Here is a 22,171-nt window from a genome sequence, read left to right as displayed (position 1 = left end):
AAATATGATTTCCTTTAGTTCTTTGAACATTCTTATAATACCTGCCTTGTAGTCTTTGTATAGTAAATCAAACATCCAGGGACATTCACATTTTCTTGTTTATTTACATGTGTCGTAAAATTTTTGGTTGAATACTGAACCTTTGTTGTAACAACTCTGGATTCTTATTTTACCTCTTGAAGATTGCTATTGCTTTGTTTATTTGCTAATTCCTGGTCTAAATCTGTGAAATCTATCTACCTTGCCAGATGTAGCCTCTGATGTCTCCACTAACTTTTTTCTTTCTTGATTTTATTTAAAAGCCTGGTCTCCTGGGGGTTGTCCCTGTCTCTGCATAGCTTAGTGTCCAGCCAGAGACTGATCAGAGGTTGTGCTCAAAAACTACAAGCCAGTAAGGCTTCCTTTTTCTCGTTTTATGGTTCTATGTGTGAGCTGAGGAATATTGCTGTTTTCAAGCCTGCTCTGGCTTTTATTTTTCACAGGCTCTTCTACATTTCTTCTGTACATATGCATAGCCTCTATTGGCCAGGGATATGTGGGTGGGCTCAAGGCCTTTCTGATTTTTGTGGTACATGCACCCAGCCTCTAGTTAACCCCGATTATGTGAAGTGCTTATCAAACTCTCTGTGGCTATCTTTCCCCTCTAGAATTCCCCATCAAGTTCCTGTCTAGTCTGCCAGTCCCATTGCTTGCTCCCAAACAGTGCTGAAACCTCAACCTGTTAGTGCAGCTGGTTATTCTTATTCTTGACACTATAATGGACAGTGCTCAAAATAAAGTGAGCCCCCTTTGTTAGTTGCAGTTAAGCAGCTGGTTTTCATAGCCTGGTCCACCCTAGTTGAACTATTGCAACTTATAGAGCTGGGAACTTGTGTTATGGGATCAACTCCAGGTGAGGACACTACAGACTCATTGTTCTTACCCAAAGTTCAGCAATTTTCATGAATGTGTTTCTTTGTTGTATAACTTTGATTGATTTTCAGAGTGATAAAATGGTTGTTTTGGAGAGCTTTGTGCAGCTTTATAGTTGTCTTAGGGCATAGGGTTTGGTATCCTCACTCTGTTGTGTCTGAAGTCAGAAGTCTGGAAAATTCTTAATGACTAGACTATTATTATCAACCCACTCCAGTATTCTTGCCTGGAGAATCCCATGGACAGAGGAGCCTGACAGGCTACAGTCCATGGGGTCGCAAGAGTTGGACATGAGTTCACAACTAAACCACCATTATTATCTCTTAAAACATCTCTTCTTCTTTGTTTTATCTGGGCTTCCCTGGAGAGTCCACCTGCAATGCAGGAAACCCAGGTTCAATCCATGGGTCGGGAAGACCCCTGGAGAAGGGCCTGGCTACCCACTCCAGTATTCTTGCCTGGAGAATTCCGTGGAAAGAGGAGCCTGGCGAGCTACAGTCCATGGGGTAACACAGAGTCGGACACGACTAAGCGACTAACACAGACATATTTTATCTAGTCCCTCCTCTAGAACGTCTATTAGTTGTATTTGGGGTATTTTTATCATTTCCTTTGTGTATCTTAACCTCTCCTTCATATTTTCCATTTCTTTACCTCTCTTTGCTGCCTTCGGAGTAAGTTCCTCAGATATATTTTCTGGTTCTCTATTTTTCTCTTCTGTTGTGTTTCATTTACTACTTATTACTTTATTTTAATTTTCCCCTCCGCTCCCTCCACCTAGAAATCTGAATTGGTTTCTTTGGAAATCTTTCTGCTTTTTTTTATTCAAAGCTTTTATTCTATCCTTAGCTTTATTTATCTTTTAAGTTTTAGAAAGTTTAAACATTGTTTAAAAGCTAATCTGCTTTAGCTAAGGTAATACTAGCTGCTATAACAGATAAACCTTGAATTCTCAATGGCTTAACTCAATAAAAGTTTAGTTCTTATTTATGTCGCTGTTTATATTCGTTACCTATTGTGCTAAGCAGCTTCAGTCCTGTCTGACTCTTTCCTGTCCTTTGGACTGTAGCCTACCAGGCTCCTCTGTCCCATGGGGTTCTCCAGGCAAGAATACTGGAGTGGGTTGCCATGCCCTCCTCCAGGGGATTTTCCTGACCAAAGGATCGAACCCGTGTCTCTTATGTCTCATGCATCGGCAGGCAGCTAGCATTTCTGCTAGCATTACTTGGGAGGCCCAGTTACCTATTGCTGCATAAAAAATAACCCCAAAACATAGTGTCTTGGAACTCTCCTGATGGTCCAGGGGTTAAGAATTTGCCTTCCAGTGCAGAAGATGCAGATTTGATCCCTCAACCAGGAACTGAGCCTGCACAGCACAACGAAGACCCAGTGTAGCCAAAACCAAACCAATAAAAACATGAGTCTTAAAACAAAAATTGTTTATTATTTCACAGTTTCTATAGGTCAGGAGTCTAAGCACAGTTTAGCTGGTGCCACCTGGGTGAGACGTCCTACAGGCTTTATCAAGGTGTTGGCCAAGGCTGCAGTCATCTCAAGGTTCGACTAGAGGAAGATCTCTTTCCATGCTCACCTACGGTCCGCAGGCTTCATATCCGTAATGTGTGGGACTCACCGTATGGCTCACAACATAACACAGCTCACAGCACAGCAACTTGCTTCCCCCAGAGCAAAGGCTCTGAGAGAGTGAGAGAATGTGTCCGAGATGGAAGCCCTAGTATTTTTGTGATCTAATCTCAGAAGTGACATGCCGTTGTATCTGCCATATTCTTTTCATTAGAAGTGGACAAAGAGGTCTAATCTGCGCTCGAGAGGAGGGGACTGTGCAAAAGTGTGAATGCCAGGAGGTGGAGATTTAGGGGCCGCGTCAGATCACACTTTCTAATATGAGTTCATCTTCAGTGGAGCTTTATTTGTGATCATCCTCATCAGCTTGGCTTAAGAGTGGGTCCCCCAGATTTTTAGATTGCTCTGTTAGACTGTTCTTGGTCTGGGACCATTTTATGTTAATTTTTAATCTGGGGAGGGATCTGGCCCATGTAGATACAAAATCCTGTGTCTGTGTGAAAACTACCTTGTGAGTGTAAATCCTTAGGGAATTTATCTTCTGTCCCCCCTCCTCAGTGCCTAGACTGCTGACTAACTCCTTTGTCATCAGTCTGTGCCGATAATTGATTTTTTTTTCTAGTTTATCATTTTATCAAAGCTTTCTCCTTTTCTACTTGTATGCAGGTTCCCATTTCCAATTCCATGCTTCATGTGGGCCCAGAGCCTTACTCCTACACCCAAGTGGGTGTTAAAATCTAAGTCCTTTGGTTACTGAGACCAGCTCCCCCTTCCCCCTACCTCCCACCTCCACTGGGCTGTTTGCAGCATTGGCTCACACAGTTAATATTCTGATTTTCCAATCTCCTCTTTGTTTTTGTCCCCTGGGGACTTATCTCGCTTTCTTGTGAGCTCAGCTATGTATATAAAACGTTTGTTATATTTTATCCAGTGTTTTAGAATCTTTTTAAATGAGAGAGTTTTCCAAAGTTATCTAAGCCAAATGCGTATACAGGATGTTGCCTCGCCCCCAACTGGACCCACCAGCACTAGTACAGACAGTTTTCAATTAAACCCAAACAAAATATTTTCTTTTAAATATCCCACAGCCTTGGAAATACTGATTCTGTGTCTGGATTGCAGAAAGGTTAAGCTTCTTATTTCCCAAGAGGATTTTTTGATTTTGACTCACCTGGAAGTAAGTGTCAGGGGGAGCAGGATGGAAGGCTGTATAGGGAAAATAGGAGAATTCACAGCATAATGTTACAGTTTCATACTTGTAATGCAGTAAAGATCAGCTCAGATGCAATATTCCTCTGAGAGTCTATAAAAGTCTGCATTTCTCTTGGGTCCTGGTCCCTTGTTGGAACTCTAGAAGTTCCTCTTGGCTAGTAGAGATGGAAGATGTGTGGCCCTGGGGAGTTTCTCACCCCCCTTCTGTCTGCCTTAGATAGAGTTGGTCATGGAACTAACATATGGTTGGGATTTCAAGAGCTTGAGAACCTTTGGGAAAGAGGGGCCTCTGAGAAGTATTGTCATTGTGATTTAAGAACCTCTTGCTACTAATAATAGTAGCAATATAAATTTATTTATTTTTATTATATACATAAGTATTTTAAAATTTTGGAGAAAGAAATGGCAACCCACTCCAGTACTCTTGCTTGAAAAATTCCATGGACAGAGGAGCCTGGGGTGCTACAGCCCACGGGGTTGCAAAGAGTCAGACACGCCTGAGCAACTTCAGTTTCCTTCTTTCTATTTAAAACTGTATTTATTATTTTTTTTTGGCTGCACTGGGTCTTCGTTGCTGGTGCAGGCTTTCTCTAGTTGCAGCGCATGGGCTTTTCATTGTGGTAGCTTCTCTTGTTGCAGAGCGTAGGTTCTAGGTGCATGGGCTCAGTGGATGTGGCTTTGGGGCTTAGTTTTCCCATGGCATGTGGAATCTTCCTGGACCAGGGATTGAACCCATGTCTCCTGCATTGGCAGGTGGATTTTTAACCACTGAACCACCAGAGAAGTCTGCTGATGTTTATTAAGCATCTGCTATATGCCAGATATTATACCTAGTGCTTTACACACAGAAGTGGGCTAGAGATACAGAGATAAGCCACAGAGTGAGATTCCTTCTATCCTTGGTGTTCAGACTTGAGGCCAAAATGCTCTCTGCTGGGTTTGGGTCAGCTTTCTTGTGCTTCAGAGTGACCTTCTGGGTTGGATTGGTTCTGGTTGGGGAGTATTTTGAGCCTAGCCTAGAAATAGCAGGAGTTAGGCTATCTCTTGGGAGAAGGCAATGGCACCCCACTCCAGTACTCTTGCCTGGAAAATCCCATGGATGGAGGAGCCTGGTGGACTGCAGTCCATGGGGTTGCTAAGAGTCGGACACGACTGAGCAACTTCACTTTCACGCATTGGAGAAGGAAATGGCAGCCCACTCCAGTGTTCTTGCCTGGAGAATCCCATGGACGGGGGAGCCTGGTGGGCTGCCGTCTATGGGGCTGCACAGAGTCGGACATGACTGAAGCGATTTAGCAGTAGCAGCAGCAGCATAGCTGATTAACGAGGACTTCCCTGGTGGCTCAGACGGTAAAGCATCTGCCTACAATGTGGGAGACCTGGGTTCAATCCCTGGTCTTCCCTGGGAAGATCTCCTGGAGAAGGAAATGGCAACCCACTGTGGTGTTCTTGCCTGGAGAATCCCAGGGATGGGGGAGCCTGGTGGGCTGCCATCTACAGGGTCGCACAGAGTCGGACACAACTGAAGTGACTTAGCAGCAGCAGCAGCAGCAGCAGCAGGTTATCTCTTGAGCTTTAGGAAATAGCCTGGCACCACTGGTGCTTGGTACCCCAGAGGTCAAGAGATAGGAAACTGAGAGGTAGACTCACAAGGAGGTGTGACTTGTCCACAGGCTTCCCTTGTACCTCAGATGGTAAAGAATCTGCCTGCAATGCAGGAGACCTGGGCTTGATCCCTGGGTCGGGAAGATACCCGGGAGAAGGGAATAGCTACCCACTCCAACATTCTTATCTGGAGAATTCCACGGGCAAAGGAGCCTGATAGGCTACAGTCCATGGGGTCACAAAGAGCTGGACACGAATGAGCAACTAACACTTTTTTTGTAATTTCTGTACACTTGTAATGAAGTTCGTTTAGAAAAAAGCTGAAGACAGTCTTCCTTTTTAATTACTGGGCCAATATTGGAATCACTGAACCTGAATCTCCAGAAAATTTGGCTCTGACCTTCAAAGCAGTCAAAACGAAGAGAGGCTTAGAGTTAGAGAACTCTGGGTTCAGATCCTTGGGGTGGTGCCCAAGTTAATGTAAGTTTAACAAGGTCTCCAGGAAATTCTGATACTCAGTCAGCCTTGCAGGAGAGTCAGGAAACAGCACTTTGGTTTTCTCATGTACATGCTGGGCACCTTTGGATAATTCATCCACCCTCTCTGAACCTTGGTTTGCCTATCAGTAGAATAGGATGGAAATTCTTGCTTAATTTGAGGTAGACTGTAGTGTTATAATATCATATATACTTTGGAGGTCGAGTTTGGAAATGCTGAGCTACATTTTACACGTGGATCAAGCCACTCCTTTCTCTGTTGACTGCACGTAAATAGGATGCCATGACTCTTTCCTGGGAGACGTCACAAGATGCAGCCACGGGATACTTGCTGTCATATTCATCCTCTGGTTGCTACTGAGGACCTTGTCCATGACTTCATCCAGTGGCCTCTGCATAATCACCCGTGGGGGAATTTCTCTGGGACTCAGTGACCGTTGTCATGAGTGGTGGCCTGTGTTTGCCAGGCAGGCCCTGACACCATCACATGGCATAGATGGAGGGCTTACCTGCACCAAGTGCCTCCCATGTTTTTCTTTGAGTTCCCTAAATAGCCCTACGAGTATGGTACCATTATCTTTCCTATTTGACTGGTGATTAAACTGGGGCCCCAAAACTTTAAATGACTTTCTCAGGCCACACTGCTAGGAAGTAGCAGAGCCAGCATTTGAGTCCAGCTGAGTCTTACAACATAGCCCTTGCAGACAACCCACAGCCTATACTCAAAGTGTTGGCTGTTCTGAAGCTCAGGGTCAAAGATGCAACCATCCTGTTCCCTGAGTGTTGAGTTTACCACTAACCCACCTTCTTCCATACCTTTATATTTTCTTTTTGCCAGTTTTCTCATTCAAAACAAATGAAACAACAGCCTCTGGTGTATTTAGTCTTAGTGCAGTGTTATGCAACATGGTTCCATGAACAAAATTCTTGTTTTGCTTTTCCTTAGTTGCTTAAATTCTTTTTTAACACATCACAAAATGATTCTGCGTCACAAACTATCAAAACCAAAAACAAGAATCTTGATCCTCAATGACTGAACTTCTCTCAGAGGAGGAGGGCAGGGTAGGAACCTGCAGGCTGAACCAGGCTGAGTCCCTCCTTAGTTAGTGGGCAGAAGGTGGGGGAGGGCTTGAAACACTACAAGGGTGATAATTTTTGCTCCATTATGTACTCATTAATTTCCTTCCTTCCACATGATTATATCTCTATAGGTTGCTTTCGATCATTTTTGTAATGCAGTAGGTCATAAATGGGCTTCTCTGGTGGCTCAGACAGTAAAGAACCTGCCTGCAATGCAGGAGAACTGAGTTCAGTCCCTGGTTGGGGAAGATCCCCTGGAGAAGGAAATGGCAACCGACTCCAGTATTCTTGCCTGGACAATTCCATGGACAGAGGAGCCTGGTGGACTATAGTCCTTGGAGTCGCAAAGAGTTGGACAGGGTTGAGCGACTTTTACTGTTTCAGGTCGTAAATAGTAACAGTTGTTTTTCCCTGCAGTACCCAGCCCCCATACTTGGCTGTCAGCTCCCTTGTCCTCTCCCCCAGGGGTCAGGTGAGAGAATGTGAGGGGATGGGATCAGGTGGAGAGGAAGATGGCGCCGCCTGGGAGAGGTATAGCTGGGGCAGAGGGAGGAGTATTTAGAGGAAAGATTAGACACCAAGGTTGATCCCAAAGCAGGCCCCGGGACCGGCACAGGGCAGAGGTGCCTCCATCTTTCTCTGCATGGGCTGGGGGTTTCTTTTAGTCCAAATGCAGAAGTCTCACACCGAGACCCAGCCTCTGCAGAACTGGAGATGTTCCTAAGGCAAAGTGCCTCAGACACGCCCCCTTTCGAGCACCACGGTAACTGTCCTTCTGGTCCCTGCACCCAGCTCAGCGAGGAGCTGAACCAGCAGCTGGAGGCCATGTGCGGGTCCGTATTTGGGGAACTGGAGTCCCAGGCCGTGGACGCTTTGGATCTGCCCGGCTGTTTCCGCATGCGGAGCCACAGCTACCTCCGGGCCATCCAGGCTGGCTGCTCTCAAGACGACGACTGCCTGCCCCTCCTTGCTGCCCCTGCCTCTGTCTCAGGGAGGCCCGGCTCCTGTGAGTATGCCCTCTCTGCCCCTGGTCCAGCCCTAGGTTGGAGAGTGATCTGGGTTCCAGCTCCGGCCCTGGTCGCGGCCGTGCTGCTCGACTTTGGGCGGTTCGCTCGCCTCTCTGGGCCGGTGAAGGAATGATCCGTGGTTCTTCACGTAGCGGCACGTGGGTTAGGTGTGGCTGCTGGGTCCTGTGCTACCGCGTGGGTGTGGGGGGTGGTCGGCCACAGACTTACCGGGACGGCGTTTCTCATCGGCTGTGTCTCTGCGTTCCCTGGCCTCAGCCTTCAACTTCAGAAAGGCCCCGCCCCCCATCCCGCCGGGAAGCCAGGCCCCGCCCCGCATCTCCATCACCGCCCAGAGCAGCACCGACTCCGCCCATGAGAGCTTCACCGCGGCGGAGGGCCCAGCCCGGCGCTGCAGCTCCGCGGACGGGCTGGACGGCCCGGCCATGGGCGCGCGCACCCTGGAGTTGGCGCCGGTGCCACCCCGGGCCAGCCCCAAGCCCCCCACACTCATCATCAAGACCATTCCTGGCAGGGAGGAGCTGCGGAGCCTGGCGCGGCAGCGGAAGTGGCGGCCGTCCATCGGGGTTCAGGTATGGCAGGAGGAGGCGCCAACGAAAGTTTGCTTTTTCTTGATTGCTTTAATTTTTAACACCATGGATTCTGTATGGCCTTGACCATGTTGAGAATGGGTTGAGAGGGTCAGTGAGGCCTTCTGGATATGCAGACCTTTTCCTTGCTTGCTCTTAGCCTGATCATCGACGGGGCGTGGGGTGGGGTTGCTGCTTCAAACAGCCGGGCCCACATCGTTGTCCCTCATCCTGGCACCATCACCCCTGGCAAGCGGAGAGCAGTGCCCAGAAGTTGTAACCTTAATGCATCTAACCTCCTGGGTCTGCCGTCCTGTTCAGGCAGATCATATTTGCAGGATCTGCCCTCTGGCTTGAGGCTCAGGCATTGCTTGCCCTTCTCCCTTGGCCCTCAAGCTTGAGGGCCTTGGTCTAGCCCTGCCTACTGACTCCCCAACCTTGCCACCAGGTGGAGACTATCTCGGACTCAGACACAGAGAATAGGAGTCGAAGAGAGTTCCATTCCATCGGTGTACAGGTGGAAGAAGACAAGAGGTAGGTCCCAGTGGGGATATCTCAGGCCTTGTGGGCAGGGGGAGAAGAGGAGAGAGGGCTGCATAAGGACCTCACAGGCCTGGTCTCCCTGTAACCCTTTCCTCCTGGTCCTGGGGAACAAGCCCTTTAATTGGGGAGGCGTCAGAGCAGCCACCGAGGTTCTTCACAGAGATGCCCCACCCCGGGCAGTCATCAGATCTAAAGTGAATTCTCTTAGTTCCAGTGCCTGTCCCAGGTGCTGAGCAGTGGACAGGAGATATACAGAGGTCCAGGGAAGGGGGTGGTAGGGAGCAGTAGCAGGTGGGTGCAGAGTAGGCCTCCAGCAGTTGTGCTTTACAGAGGATCACAGGATTTTTCTAGTCCCTGCTGACTTCCTGTGGTGTACAAGTATGTGAGCTCAAAAAGAAACAAATAAACATGAAGATTGCCTCTCAGGGACCCCTGGTCGATATAACACTCCTCCTCATTCGGCTCACACAAGCATTTAACCAGTCGGGGGTACCTATTATATGCTTGAGTCTGTGTTGTACCCAAGAAATCAACAGCCACTCTCTGGCATGAGATGGCCTCAGAAAGATTGTTTTCTTAATTTCCAACTGAAACATTAGCACTGAGAGCTCTAGAGGGAACACTGGAAGGAATCCCTCTGTTGTTGGGTTCCTGTGGAAGATGCTTTCTTTCCCTTATGACCAGGTAGCAGTGCCACAGTGGCCCATCTGCCTTCTGGGCTGCCCTGCTCCCAGGCCAGTGGCCCTAAGTGTGGTGTCTGGGTACCACAGCCACCTAGGGCTGGCAGTAAGAGTTTCCTGGTAATCTGTGTGGCCCAGGCCGTACCCCCTGAAGGAGTAAAACTAGAGTGCCCGTAGCAGTCCCTAGCAGCTCTGTTTGTGGTTGCCGTAGTTGGGCTTTTAGACCTTCCCTAAATCCCCCCAGCTATTTCTGGGAACCCCTGGGAGCATCTTGTGCATGTGTGATCAAGACTTCTTGAGGTTCCTGTGGGGATGCACCATTTTCCTCCTCTTCATGTTAGCTCCCTGCAGCTCCAAATGCTCTTAAGGCTGTGAACGTCTCTATCGAGGACAGCAAAAAGACACCCTTGTTGCCCCCATTATTCCTGAAAGCTCCTGTCCTCCAAATTCTTTTTATTTATTTACCTTCACCGGGTCTTAGTTACAGCATGTAGGATCTAGTTCCTGACCAAGGATCGAACCCAGGCCCCCTGCATTGGGAGTGTGGAGTCTTTAGCCACTGGACCACCAGGAAGGTTCCCTTTGAATTCTTAATATACCATAAAGAGCTCAGAAAAGTTGTACTTCATGGCAAACCAAATCCTGCAAGTCCGTGGCTTGAGTTCTTGAGAGGTGGGGTAGGAGTCATGGCTAGGTGCAGCTCTGTGTTCAGAACCCTGCTGCCAACTCTAATGCTGAACCATGGACCATAAACCAAGCCCAAGAGGCCCCATTTGCCTCTTGATGAGGCTTCTTGGTCCCTCATCCAGACAGACCCCCATTCCTCCAAACAAACCTGAATCCTGGGAAGAGTATAGCAGGCATGCTGCTGAGACTTGAGCTAAATCAGCAAACTCTGTCATTCATTCCCGGATTGACTCATTTAGAAAATACTTATTAAGCATCTGTTATATGACAGCTTCTGTTAAACGCTCCGGGAAGCATGAAAGACATGACTTTTGCCCTCATAGGAGTTATGGCCTAGAAGGGAATCAAGGCAATGAATAAACAATCCATGAGTGGGATTTCCTTGGAGGTCTAGTGGTTAAAACTGCTTCCAATGCAGGGGGTGTGGGTTTGATCCCTGTCAGGGAACTGAGATCCCGCAGGCTGTGTGGTTCAGCCAGTGAATAAATACACTAAATAAAGTTTAAAAAGAAAATAATGCATGAGTAAAAATATGATTACACACTATGGTATAACAAGTAATGGGATATTATTGCACATTACAGTGGTCATGTGAAAGAAAAAAGCAGGCGCTAAGAGAGAAGGGACTTTATTCAGATTAAGCAGGTGACATTGAAGCTGAGACTTGCGGGCTGACTGGGAACACTCAGGTGATAGTGGGCGAGAGGCTGGTGGGCTTGCGGGAAGCATCCCAGAAAGAGGGAATAGCACATTGTGGCAGCACTGGAAGAGGAAAGAGGGACATGCTTCGGGAACTGAAAGAGGTTCATATGGCTGGTGTGGAACAGGATGGGGTGGTTGTGAGGCAGTGGACTGGAAAATAGATGGGGCCGGGTCATGTAGAGCATGGGCATGATAAAGAACTGGGATTTAATTCTTTTTTAAGAAACCTTTTTATTTTATATTTGAGTACAGTAGCTTAGACGGTAAAGAATCCGCCTGCAATGCAGGAGACCCAGGTTCGATCCCTGGGTTGGAAAGATCCCTTGACAAGGGGAATGGCTACCCACTGCAGTATTCTTGCCTGGAGAATTCTGTGGACAGAGGGGCCTGACGGGATCGCAAAGAGTCAGACACGACTGAGTGACTAACACTTGGACACTTGGATAGCTGGATTAACAGTATTGTGATAGTTTCAGGTGGATAGCAGAGGGACTCAGCCATGCATATACATGTATCCATTCTTCCCTAAACTCCCCTTGGAATTTAATTCTAACTAATGAGTGGCCTTTGAAAGGTTAAAGAAGGGGTGTGGTATGATCTAATTTATGTTTACAAAAGATCACTAGCTGCTGAGTGAAGAATTAATTTGAGGGAAGTAAGGGCAGACATGGGGAAGCTAGGAAGCAGGATTTTTTCATGATCCAGAAGGAAGGCATTGTGGACAATCTCAAGTTGGGGATCTTTTTTTCCCTGTTAGATGTATCCTTGGGTACTACCAATGTATGGGAACACTATTAGGTTTTACATGTTGATTTTGTATTCAGCAACCTTGCTGCTCTGTCTTATTAAGACCCAACGTTTGTCTGAAAATTATGATTTTTTTTTTAATGTAGTCAGTTCTGCAAATGAGAATATTTCTTTTAAATCTATATTTTAAAAATTTCTTGGAATTCGCTGGCTGTCTAATGGTTAGGACTCCACATTTCCACTGCTGAGGGTGTGGGTTCAATCCGTGGTCAGCGAACTAGGATCCCACAAGCTGCATGGCACAGTCAAATAAGTAAATAAATAGATAAAAGTAAAATCTCTTTTTCTTGTACTAGTGTATCAACTAGGACTTCTAGTTCACTGTTGAGTGTGGCATTCTTGTGTCATTCCTGATATTAGTGAATATCTTCTAAGTCCCACTTAGATGTATGATGATGTTGGCTGCAGATTTTGATGGAAATCGTTTACCAGTTAAGGAAATTCCTTTCTATTTCTAGCTGGCTAAGAGTTTTTATTTTTCAATAAAAAATGAGAGTGGAATTTTATTGAGTGCTTTTCCAGAATCTACTGAGATATGATCCTAAATTTTCTCCTTTCATCTGTAATGTGCTGAATTATATCGATAGATTTTCCATGTTGACCCATTCCTTCATTCCTGGGTTAAACCTCAATGGATCCCATTATCAATTTGGATTAAGTTTGGCTAAACAGGGCCTACTCACTCCAGTGTTCTTGGGCTTCCCTTGTGGCTCAGCTGGTAAAGAATCCGCCCGCAATGCGGGAGACCTGAGTTTGATCCCTGGGTTGGGAAGATCCCTTGGAGAAGGGAAAGGCTACCCACTCCAGTATTCTGGCCTGGAGAATTCCATGGACTATATAGTCCATGGGGTAGCAAAGAGTCAGACATGACTGAGCGACTTTCACTTTCAGCAGACAGGGACTCAGTAGTGTCTTCAGTATATTTCTCTCTCACTAAAGCTGCAGGAAGATGCAGGTTCCATCCCTGGGTTGGAAAGATGCCTTGGAGAAGGGCATGGCAACCTACTCCAGTATTCTTGCCTGGAGAATCCCATGGATAGATGAGCCTGGCAGGCTACAGTCCATGGGGTCACAAAGAGTTGGATATGACTGAAGTGACTTAGCATGCACACAAACAAATAAAAAGCCTGGATGTAGAATTTCAGTGTCAGGACCCCAGACTCCGCTTATCTTGCTGATCTTCCACCCATTGTATAGCACTCATATCCAAGAAGCTGATGATTAAACCCTAGCTCTCCTGTCTGCATTCTGAGCTGTACCAAGGAGAAAGAGAGGAGGAGGATGCAGTCCCTCCTTTTTAAGAGAGTTCCTAAAAGTTACAGACTTTCACACATCACATTGGCTAAAGCTTCATTCCATGGTGGCATCTGGCTGCAAGGTTGGCTGTGGAATAGTCTTTTACTGGGAAGCAAAGTGCAATGAGCAGAGCTGAAAATTAGGGTTCTTATTGCTGCAGACAAAGAGAAAATGAGTATATGGAATGAGTATATGGAAGTATGAGTATATGGAATGAGTATATGGAAGTATGAGTATATGGAATGAGTATATGGAACTCTTAACAGTTTTTGTCACAGTCTTGTGGTATTATTTTCATAGACATTGCTGGATTTTTGAATAGCTGTTACTTTATTTAAGATTTTTATATTTATGTTCATAAATGATATTGGCCTACAATTTTGTTTTGATTGTTGTTATTTAGTTCAGGCATTAAGGTTATGCTCGACTCTGAAAATGAGCTTGGCAGTATTCTCTGTGTTTCTGTTCTTTGAAACAATTTGTGTAAAATAAGGGTTATCTCTTCCTTCAAGTTTTGGTAAAGGCTGCCTATAAAGCTGTCTGGGCCTGATGCCTCTCTAGGATAGGAGAAACTTCAAACTACAGCTTCAGTTTCTTTAGCGGTTATTGATTTATTCTGGTTTTATTTTTCTTCTTAAGTCAATTTTGGTGACGCATATATTTCTAAAACATGGGCCATATAACAAAAATTTATAGTTTTCAAAATTTTTGGTATAAATATTCTGATAGTATTATAATTTTATAAAATTTTAACATATTTAAAAGCTGTGCCTCATTTTTAATCCTAATACCACATATTTATACCCTACCTCTCTTTCTTGACTCATTTTGCCCAAAGTTTGTATATTCTATTATTTTTAATATATTTTTAAAAATTATCCTTTATTAGTCTTAAAAAAAAACCTAGCTTTTGGTTTGGATAAGTGTCTCTGTTGTTTCTCTTTTACCTTTAATATTTCCTTTCGGAACTACTACTTTTGTGTTATTATTTTCTTTCTTTTACCATGTTTGTTTATTTTCAGCCTCTCGAACACTATTTCTTATTTTCTAATGTGTTTTTAAGGCTATCCATTCGCTTCTAACTACATTGCTGTATCTGTATCTCATCAGTTTTGGGACGCAGTGTTTTCATTGTTCAGCTCTAACTAGTTTGTAACTTTCATCATAATTTCTTTTTTAACTTGTAAATTATTTAGAAGAATTTTTTAAAGATTTCCAAATGTATTTGTGTGTGTGTGTGTGTGTGTGTGTGTGTGCAGGGCCCCTTTTCATTCTCAATTTCTAGATTTGCTACACTGTGGTTATAGAATGCATTCTGTATGATATTTATTCCTTAGAATTTGTCAGGGCTTCTTCATCACATACGTATATGTAGTCAGACTTATAAATTACATTTTCAAATGTTTACCTTTGTGTTTTGGATGTTTAACAGTTATGAGACAGGTGTGTTAAAAATGTCTTACCATGATTATGCATGTGCTGTTTCCCCTGGGAATTTCATTAATCATTTTCTTTAATTTGAAAGAACGCTATTTAGTATTGTCGACCACAAATTGGCACTTGCCGTGGGTGCTTGCCATCCCCCTCTGCGAGGATTACATCACGTGCTGTTGCTGCAGCAGCGCCTCCGACACCCATGAAGGAGCTCAGGGTGGAGAGCAGAAATGAGGCATTCTGCGGGAAAGCCGGCAGGACAGATCTTCAGATAGTCAGATATTCTCAGGAGCTGTTTCTATGAGCCCAATTCTTATATCTCATCATATCTAGAAAAGCACTAAAATCCTTCATGGTGACAATTGTTTCTCAGCAGAAACTTTCTACAAAAGAATGTGCTTGATTGCACGTACTCCCCCTTTACCAAAATCACGTGTATACTATCCTTCCCCCTTACCTCTCTGGAGCAGTTTCTCAAAGCTGTTTGAGGTTGTATCTCCCAGGCTGCAGTCCTCATTTTGCCCCAAATAAAACCTAACTGGCAGTTCTTACATTGTGCATTTTTTTAAGTCAGTAGTATTCAGGCTTACGATTATTGTATCTTCTTGATGGGTTGGCCCTTTTATCATTAAATAGGATGCTTTTCATCCTTATTGCTGGTTTTTGCCTTGAAGTTGCTTTTGCCTGGTTTAATTGCCATGTCTGCTTTCTTTTGATTAATTTTTTCATCCTTTGTCTCCTCATGTCTCCGTATCCTCATGTTTTAGGTATGCTGCTCATAAGCAGTACGGGGCTAGAGTTTAGTAGACCTATTTAATCCATTTATATATTTTTGATTACTGATTCATTTGGCCTTATTTCTGTCATCTCTTTGAAAATTTTTTTCCAGACATGCTTTTTCTTTGTTTTTATCCTCCCCTACTTTTCTGCCATCTATTGAACTGATCAAGGTGACTTTATTTCTGCTGTTCCCTCCATCTCTCCACTGGTTTCGAAGTATATGTTTTAGTAGTGATTTCCCTCAGATTTCAAACAAATATACTTAATTTCACATTTCTCTAATAGAGTCTGAAATCAGTATTTCTATCTTGAAATAAGCACAAAATAAGAACCTTGAAACACTTTAATTTCCTTCTTAGTTCCCATTTTCCATGTTATGTTTTTCTAGTATTCTGATTATACTGCTTTAAAAAACCCTGCCAAAGCAGTTGTTGTTATGTCTTTTATGGTTTAATAGTTTGGATTTACAAACATGTTTTAACAATTTATGTGTTCACTATTGCTTGTTACTGCCCACTGCTTCCTCCTGGGTTCAATTCCCTTTATGCTGAAGTACTGCTTACGCTTGGGACCAGTTTTAGAGTTAATATCTCAGCTTGAGGTTTCTGTATTTCACTGGTACTACTCATTCAGACCCCACACCCACACACAGAGCAGCCTTGATATTCTGATTTTTCAGCATCCTGCTTCCAGGCCACATACCTGAATCATAACATGAGTTTTTTAGTCTGCATTTGTAAATGAAACAACCTTTTTTTTTTTTCTGGCTGCTGGCTTTATTCATGGGGTCTCCTTCCAGGTCCCCAGGATGCACAGGCTCAGGGTATCTCCTTTTATCCTCCCTGGGCATTACCATCTAGCCTCTAGCATATGTCTGGCCCGTATTCCTGTGGCTCACTTGGCTTAGATTCCTGTTCACCACTCAGATTTTGAATCTCTTCTTTGTTTCTGATACTTGAAGTTGTCTCTTTCCTATTTTCAAGCTTGGCATTGTAGCAAAACCGCCTTTGGGGCTTTGCTCAATCCAGTATTTCTGTGTGAATGGGGGTGGTTGGTTCAGTCTACTACATCGATCAGTCGTCTGGACTAGGCCATGAACAGCAGATAAAGAAGTGGACTGATTTTGGAAGCATTTGGAGTGAAGTTAGGAAGGGTGGGGACAGGTAGAGACTGAGGTCTTCCTTGTCCTCATGTAGGTGCTCAGGAAGGTTTGGAGGGGTGAGTTGGGGAGGGGAGATGGTGTTGGATCAGTGTCTAAGGAGCTGAATTGCTTGGGACAGGTGATCACACTGGGAATCCAGAGGGGGTGGCAGGTGGGAGAGAAGAAATTTGGCGCATCTTTCTGGCCAGGTTCCTTGCGTGTCTGCTGGAGGCATCCTTAGCTATGCGCCTGCGCCGTCCTTTCTGTCCCTTCTGTCCCTGGCACTCGAAGTCTCACTTACCACACACCATGTCCCAACTGGTATGTAAAAGTGAGCCATGAGTACCAGCAGCCTTTCTAGGCATGCATCCAGGCTTAGCTCCCCCCCACCCGCTGCCACCAAATTTTCCTGGACTCTCTTATCCTTGCTCCTGTCTCACTGGTCCCAGTATTTCTCTCTTTCTCTCTCTGTACTTTGGTTTTAAAAATGGCAGGGGAGGAAAAGTTTCTCCTTTTCTGCTATGCAGGGGTTCTCTGCTAACCTGTTGGGTGAAAAATTCAGATTTATTGCCCGTAACACCTGAGAGTTGCCTGTGGGTCTTGGCTGTTGTTCATCAGCAGTGGTGGCCTGGCTTAGAGATAGACAGGAGTTGGGGTGGGTGCCCCTTCAGTTCCGTCTCCACCATGCCTCCACCTAAGATTCATTTGTCCACAGGCGTTAGTTGTATCCCTGGTATTTGTGTCACGTTTTGTGCTGGGCACCAAGGACACAAAGAGGGACCCAGCCAGACACAACCCTGCACTGTGAAGCTGGCTGCTGCGTTAATCTAAGAACCTCCTAAGCGATGCAGAAGTGTCACCGCAGGAGCCTCGGAGGAGAGGCACATGCACTGTGAGAGTGTGTGATACGGGGCTTGGGCCCATCGGGGGCCAGGCATGGACTCCCCATTGCGGAGAAGGTGACATTTGAGTGGAGACCTGAAGATGAGCAAAAATCGACAAAAAGTGGGAGCTGAGCATTCCCGGCAGAAGGACCAGCAGGTCTCTGTGGTGGGAGAGAGGGAGGGAGCATAGTTAAGAAACAGTTACCAGCTCTGTCTCAGAGCATCCCACAGCACCTGTCTTTCCAGACCCAGCACACTCTGGGCCTTGATAAAAGAATGCATCAAATGTCCTTGCTGAATCTCAGGAGAATGTTCGTAGGGCCTTCTGAGAACATCGAAACCTTGTGATTTTTACTTCCGACTCTCTCCAATCATGAGATCCCCTTGTAGCTTCCACGTCTAGATCTCTCCCACTAAGATCTTATCTTAAATCTCAAATTTAGCAAAAACAAAACAAAACAAAAAACATGAGTAGAAAACACTATACCAGCCAATTAAATTTGATTATCAGATAAACAATGAATTATTTTTAGTAAAAGTATTTCCCAAAGAGTACTTGAGACATATACTAAAAAATTAGCTGTTTTTATTTGAAATTAAAATTTAACTGAGAGGCCTGTAGTTTATCTGACAACCCTGCTTAGATCCAAATGCCCACTTAGGGATACCTGGAGGACTCTGTGCAAGAAGTCCACCCCTTGCTTAGCATCACGGTCATTTCTGGCACTGGGACTTGTGAAAGGCATGTGCTGAAAGAACAGGATGCCTCCATCCTCATGATGTTATATTCCAAGAGCAGTCCTGCAGAAGCAGTGAGTTGCTGACTGGCCACAAGACTGCGGGGTGGACACCACCTCTAGTCCTCTGCCGTCAGCTCCAAGATGGTCATGATTCTTCCTCAGTCTCCCATCCTAGCCCCACTTGGGTGGGGGTAGGGAGATAGCTCCCAGGCTAGGGATGGTGGACCCGGGAATCCCTGATTGATTATATGTTTAAGCTCTTGGATGCTTTGTCAGAGAGGGAGCTGGTACAATGGCTGAGCCTTGCTGAAATCTCCAGGCCCATTTTCCCTCCTACCCCTGCCAGTCTGCTGCCAAATACTCCTAGCCAAACCACTTGACAACTCCTAGAATGTTGAGCATTCCTTGGATAATGCATCTCTTGGGATAAGCCAGTTTCTTCCCAGAGCCTTTTGTTATCCCTTAGAGAATCACAGTAGAAACATCTCCCAGAAGTAACCATGATAACAACTTCCAGAAGCATCAGGAATGTGAGCATTGTCATTCAGAAGGACTTGAGGGGAGAAGGCCTCCTCAACCTTGTTAAAAGGCTTGGGGAGAAAATATTGTGAAAGGCATTGTTATGAGTTAATGGTGATTCATAACTGAAGCCAATTTCTATCCTGTGTTTGCAGCTGTTGGTGAAGACTGCAGCAAATACTGCCAGATCCAAAACTAAATAGGGGCATAAGCCCTGCACTTCAGTGCTCTGAAAATGGAGCTGTTCTAGTTAGGATTAGGTTTGGCTGTGAGTTACAGAAAATCCCTAAATGACAGTGACTCAAATGTGACAGAAGTTTATTTCTCGCGTGCCTAGAAGTCGAGAGAGTCAGTTGAGGGCTGGCAGGTGCTACACAGTGGCAGCACCCAGTCTTCTTTTATCTTACTGCTCCTCCGTCCTCAGTCCTTGGCTTCCATCCCATGGTCCAAAATGGCTGCTTGGGGTCCGGCCATCGTGTCTGCATTCTGGGCAGCAGGGAGGAGGAAGGAACAAGGAAGGGCATACCCTTTCCCTTTAGGAACATTTTCTGAAAGTTGCACATTCTACTTCTGCTTATATCCCCTCAGCTACAACTTAACCACATGCTGCACCTGGCTGCAAGGGGGAATTGGTAAAAGAATCTTTATTTGAAGTGGTCATGTGTCTAACTTAAAACTGTGGGATTCTATAATTAAGGGAGAAGAGCAATGGATGTTGAAGGATGATTCGTAGTCTCTGCCATCCTTCCTCCCAACCAACCAACCAACCAACCAACCAATCTACCACTCAAGCAACGTTTATTTGAGGAACTGCCCAATTTAATAAGGGAGACAGACAAATACGCAACTATAATGCAGTGTGATATGGAGAGGTTTTATTCAGAAAGCTGTGGGAGAACAGATGGAAATGATCAAAAGCAATCATGATAATCAGTAACTACAATGGTCTTGCTGGGCTCTCCGTGCTACACTCCCATTATTTCATTTGTTCACCTCCCTTTCTTTTCAGTGCAAGCTGCAAGTCTTCCTGCCTTACCATATAATAGCTAACATTTGCAATGGGCAGGCCAGGTGTGGTTAAGTTTTTTAGATTTATCGTAACAGTACTGTTATCATTCTCATTTACAGATAAGGAACTGAGGCACAAACCATAGAGCTGGGCTTTGGACCCAGGCCGTCTGGCTCCAAAATATACATGCTTAACCACTCTGCTAGCCTGCCTCCTCAAAAGCTGTTCATTCTCATTTCCTCCCCCAGCCTCCTTAGCCCCTAATCTCCAGCAGACAACTGCCCTGCTTACTTTATTATTTTTTTAATTTATATTTTATTTTTTGGCCATGCCTTGCGGCAAGTGGGATCTTAGTTCCCTGACCAGGGGTCAAACCCGTGCCATCTGTAGTTAAAGTGTGGAGTCTTCACTGGGCCACCAGTGAAGTCCCCTCCCAGCATATTTTATTGTAACAATTGAGGTCATCTGGTGGGATCTCTTTCCACTTCTGGACCAATCTCTAGCTTGCATCTCTTCCCTTGCCTCCTCCCACAGTCTGGCCTCAGGGGTTGAGGTATCTGCCTTTCTGGTTAAAGCTGCCCTCTCCCTCAGTCCTAGGGAGGCAGTGGAGTGTCATGGTTTAAGAGTTGGCCACTGTGGACAGACTGCCCTAAATTGATACTATCAGGTCTTAGGAAGTCACTAAGCTTCTGTAAGTCTTAGTTTTCTCACCTGTAAGTAGGGGTGATACTAATGTGATGATTGAGCATATTGATTAAAGCATATAAAGTGCTTTAGCACATGCTAACTGCTTAGAGGATGTTCGTTTTTATTTATTCTCCTCATATCTGGTCCTTGGATTACTGCCTTTCTCTCCTCTAGCTTCAGCTGACTTCTCTTTACAAATTGCATTGTTACCTGTTGCTGATAGGATATATAGTCACGAATTTAGCAGCATCTAATACTCCATATTTATGATTTTACATTTCTAGAGGTTGGAAGTCTGAACTGAGTTTCACTAGGCTAAAATCAAGGTGTTGGCAGGACTGATCCCTTCTGGAGTCTCTGGCAAGCATCTATTTTGTCACCTTTCGCAGTTTAGAGAGGCTGTCTGCATTCCTTGGCTTGTAGCCCATTTCTGGTTTCAGAGCCAACAGTGGCGGACAGAGTCCTCACATGATGCCATTCTAGCCTTGAAACTGTTGCCCCATTGCCTTCTCTGATCCTGACTTTCTTGCTCCCCTCTTTCACTGATAAGGACTCTTTTGACTAAAATGTACACAACTGGATAGTGCAGGATCTCAAGATCCTTGATGTGGTCTTTTCTGCAAAGTCTTTTTTTGCTGTGGAAGGTAACATTCACAGGTTGTGGGAATTGGGACATGGACTTCTTTGGGGGGCCATTATTCTGCCTGCCCCTTAGGGATATAGCATGTGAGAACCATCCTCAACAAAATGTCCCTCCTCCCAGTCCTATTGAGAGATAATTGCCAGATAATCATATTATCCCTTCCTTAAAAGTACTTTGCCTTCTCTCCTCCTCCCTTCTCTACCAAGCTGTTTGGAAGAGTTGTCTTGCCTGATGGTGGTGGTGGTGGTTTAGTCGCTAAGTTCTGTCTGACTCTTTGCGACCCCATGGACTGTAGCCCACCAGGCTCCTCTGTCCATGGGATTTCCCAGGCAAGAATACTGGAGTGGGTTACCATGTCCTTCTCCAGGGGATCTTCCCGACCTGGGCATGGAACCGTGTCTCCTGAATTGCAGATGGATTCTTTACTGCTGAGCCACCGGGGAAGCCCATTGTCTCGCCTAGTGTTCTCCACCTCCTGCCTGGGGAATCCCAGGGACAGAGGAGCCTGGCGGGCTATAGTCCATGGGGTCGCAAAGAGTCGGATGTGAGTGAGCAGTCAAGCATGCACTGCTTCTCACAGCCCCTGTCTCTGCATCTTGCTCATACTCCATCCAACGGGCTCTTGCCCTGATCGCAAGTGGCTTCCATGTTACCAAGTCAGTGGACACCTTTCATTCTCAGTTGGTTGCATTTTCCAGTTGGCTGCTCATTCCCTCTTGAGACCCTTTTTTGGGGGACTCCCCACTTTTTTTGGTCTCCTATCTGCTTTTAGGTGACTTTCTCTTGATTTTCTTCCTTTTCCTCTCTGGCTTAGACACATCTGGGGCTACACTGTCTCTACCAGTCCCTGCAATGTCTGTGTTCCCAGGACTTTGCATCTTTGTCCCATTGCTCTTTTCTTGGGTAATCTTATCCCACATTGCTAGTTTTGTTTATTTTTAAAATCATTTATTTATTTTTGGCTGCGCTGGGCTGCGAGCAGGTTTTCTCTAGGTGCGGCACGCAGGGGCGACTCTCTGCTGATGTGCCTGGGGTTCTCATCGCAGTGACTTCTCTTGCTTCGGAGCACAGGGCCTAGGCACCCGGGCTCAGTAGTTGTGGTGCCTGGGCTTAGCTGTCCCACGGCATGCGGAAT

The 22,171-nt window shown here is 45.4% G+C and overlaps 1 protein-coding gene across 2 annotated transcripts in view; it reads left to right on the top strand.

Moving 5' to 3' along the window:
• DLGAP3 (DLG associated protein 3) overlaps window positions 1-22,171 on the top strand; it is a 61,890-nt gene that overhangs the window by 32,677 nt on the left and 7,042 nt on the right. For both annotated transcript variants that reach the window (XM_018041233.1, XM_018041244.1), the window contains exons 6-8: window positions 7,683-7,896; window positions 8,174-8,487; window positions 8,933-9,018. In XM_018041233.1, the coding sequence (XP_017896722.1) occupies window positions 7,683-7,896; window positions 8,174-8,487; window positions 8,933-9,018 (614 nt within the window). The remainder of the gene's footprint in view (window positions 1-7,682; window positions 7,897-8,173; window positions 8,488-8,932; window positions 9,019-22,171) is intronic.

This window comes from Capra hircus, chromosome 3, assembly GCF_001704415.2.
Source record: "Capra hircus breed San Clemente chromosome 3, ASM170441v1, whole genome shotgun sequence".
Classification (NCBI taxonomy): domain Eukaryota; kingdom Metazoa; phylum Chordata; class Mammalia; order Artiodactyla; family Bovidae; genus Capra; species Capra hircus.
The sequence above is the reverse complement of the archived record's forward strand: the minus strand, read 5'-3'. Positions and strand labels throughout refer to the sequence as shown.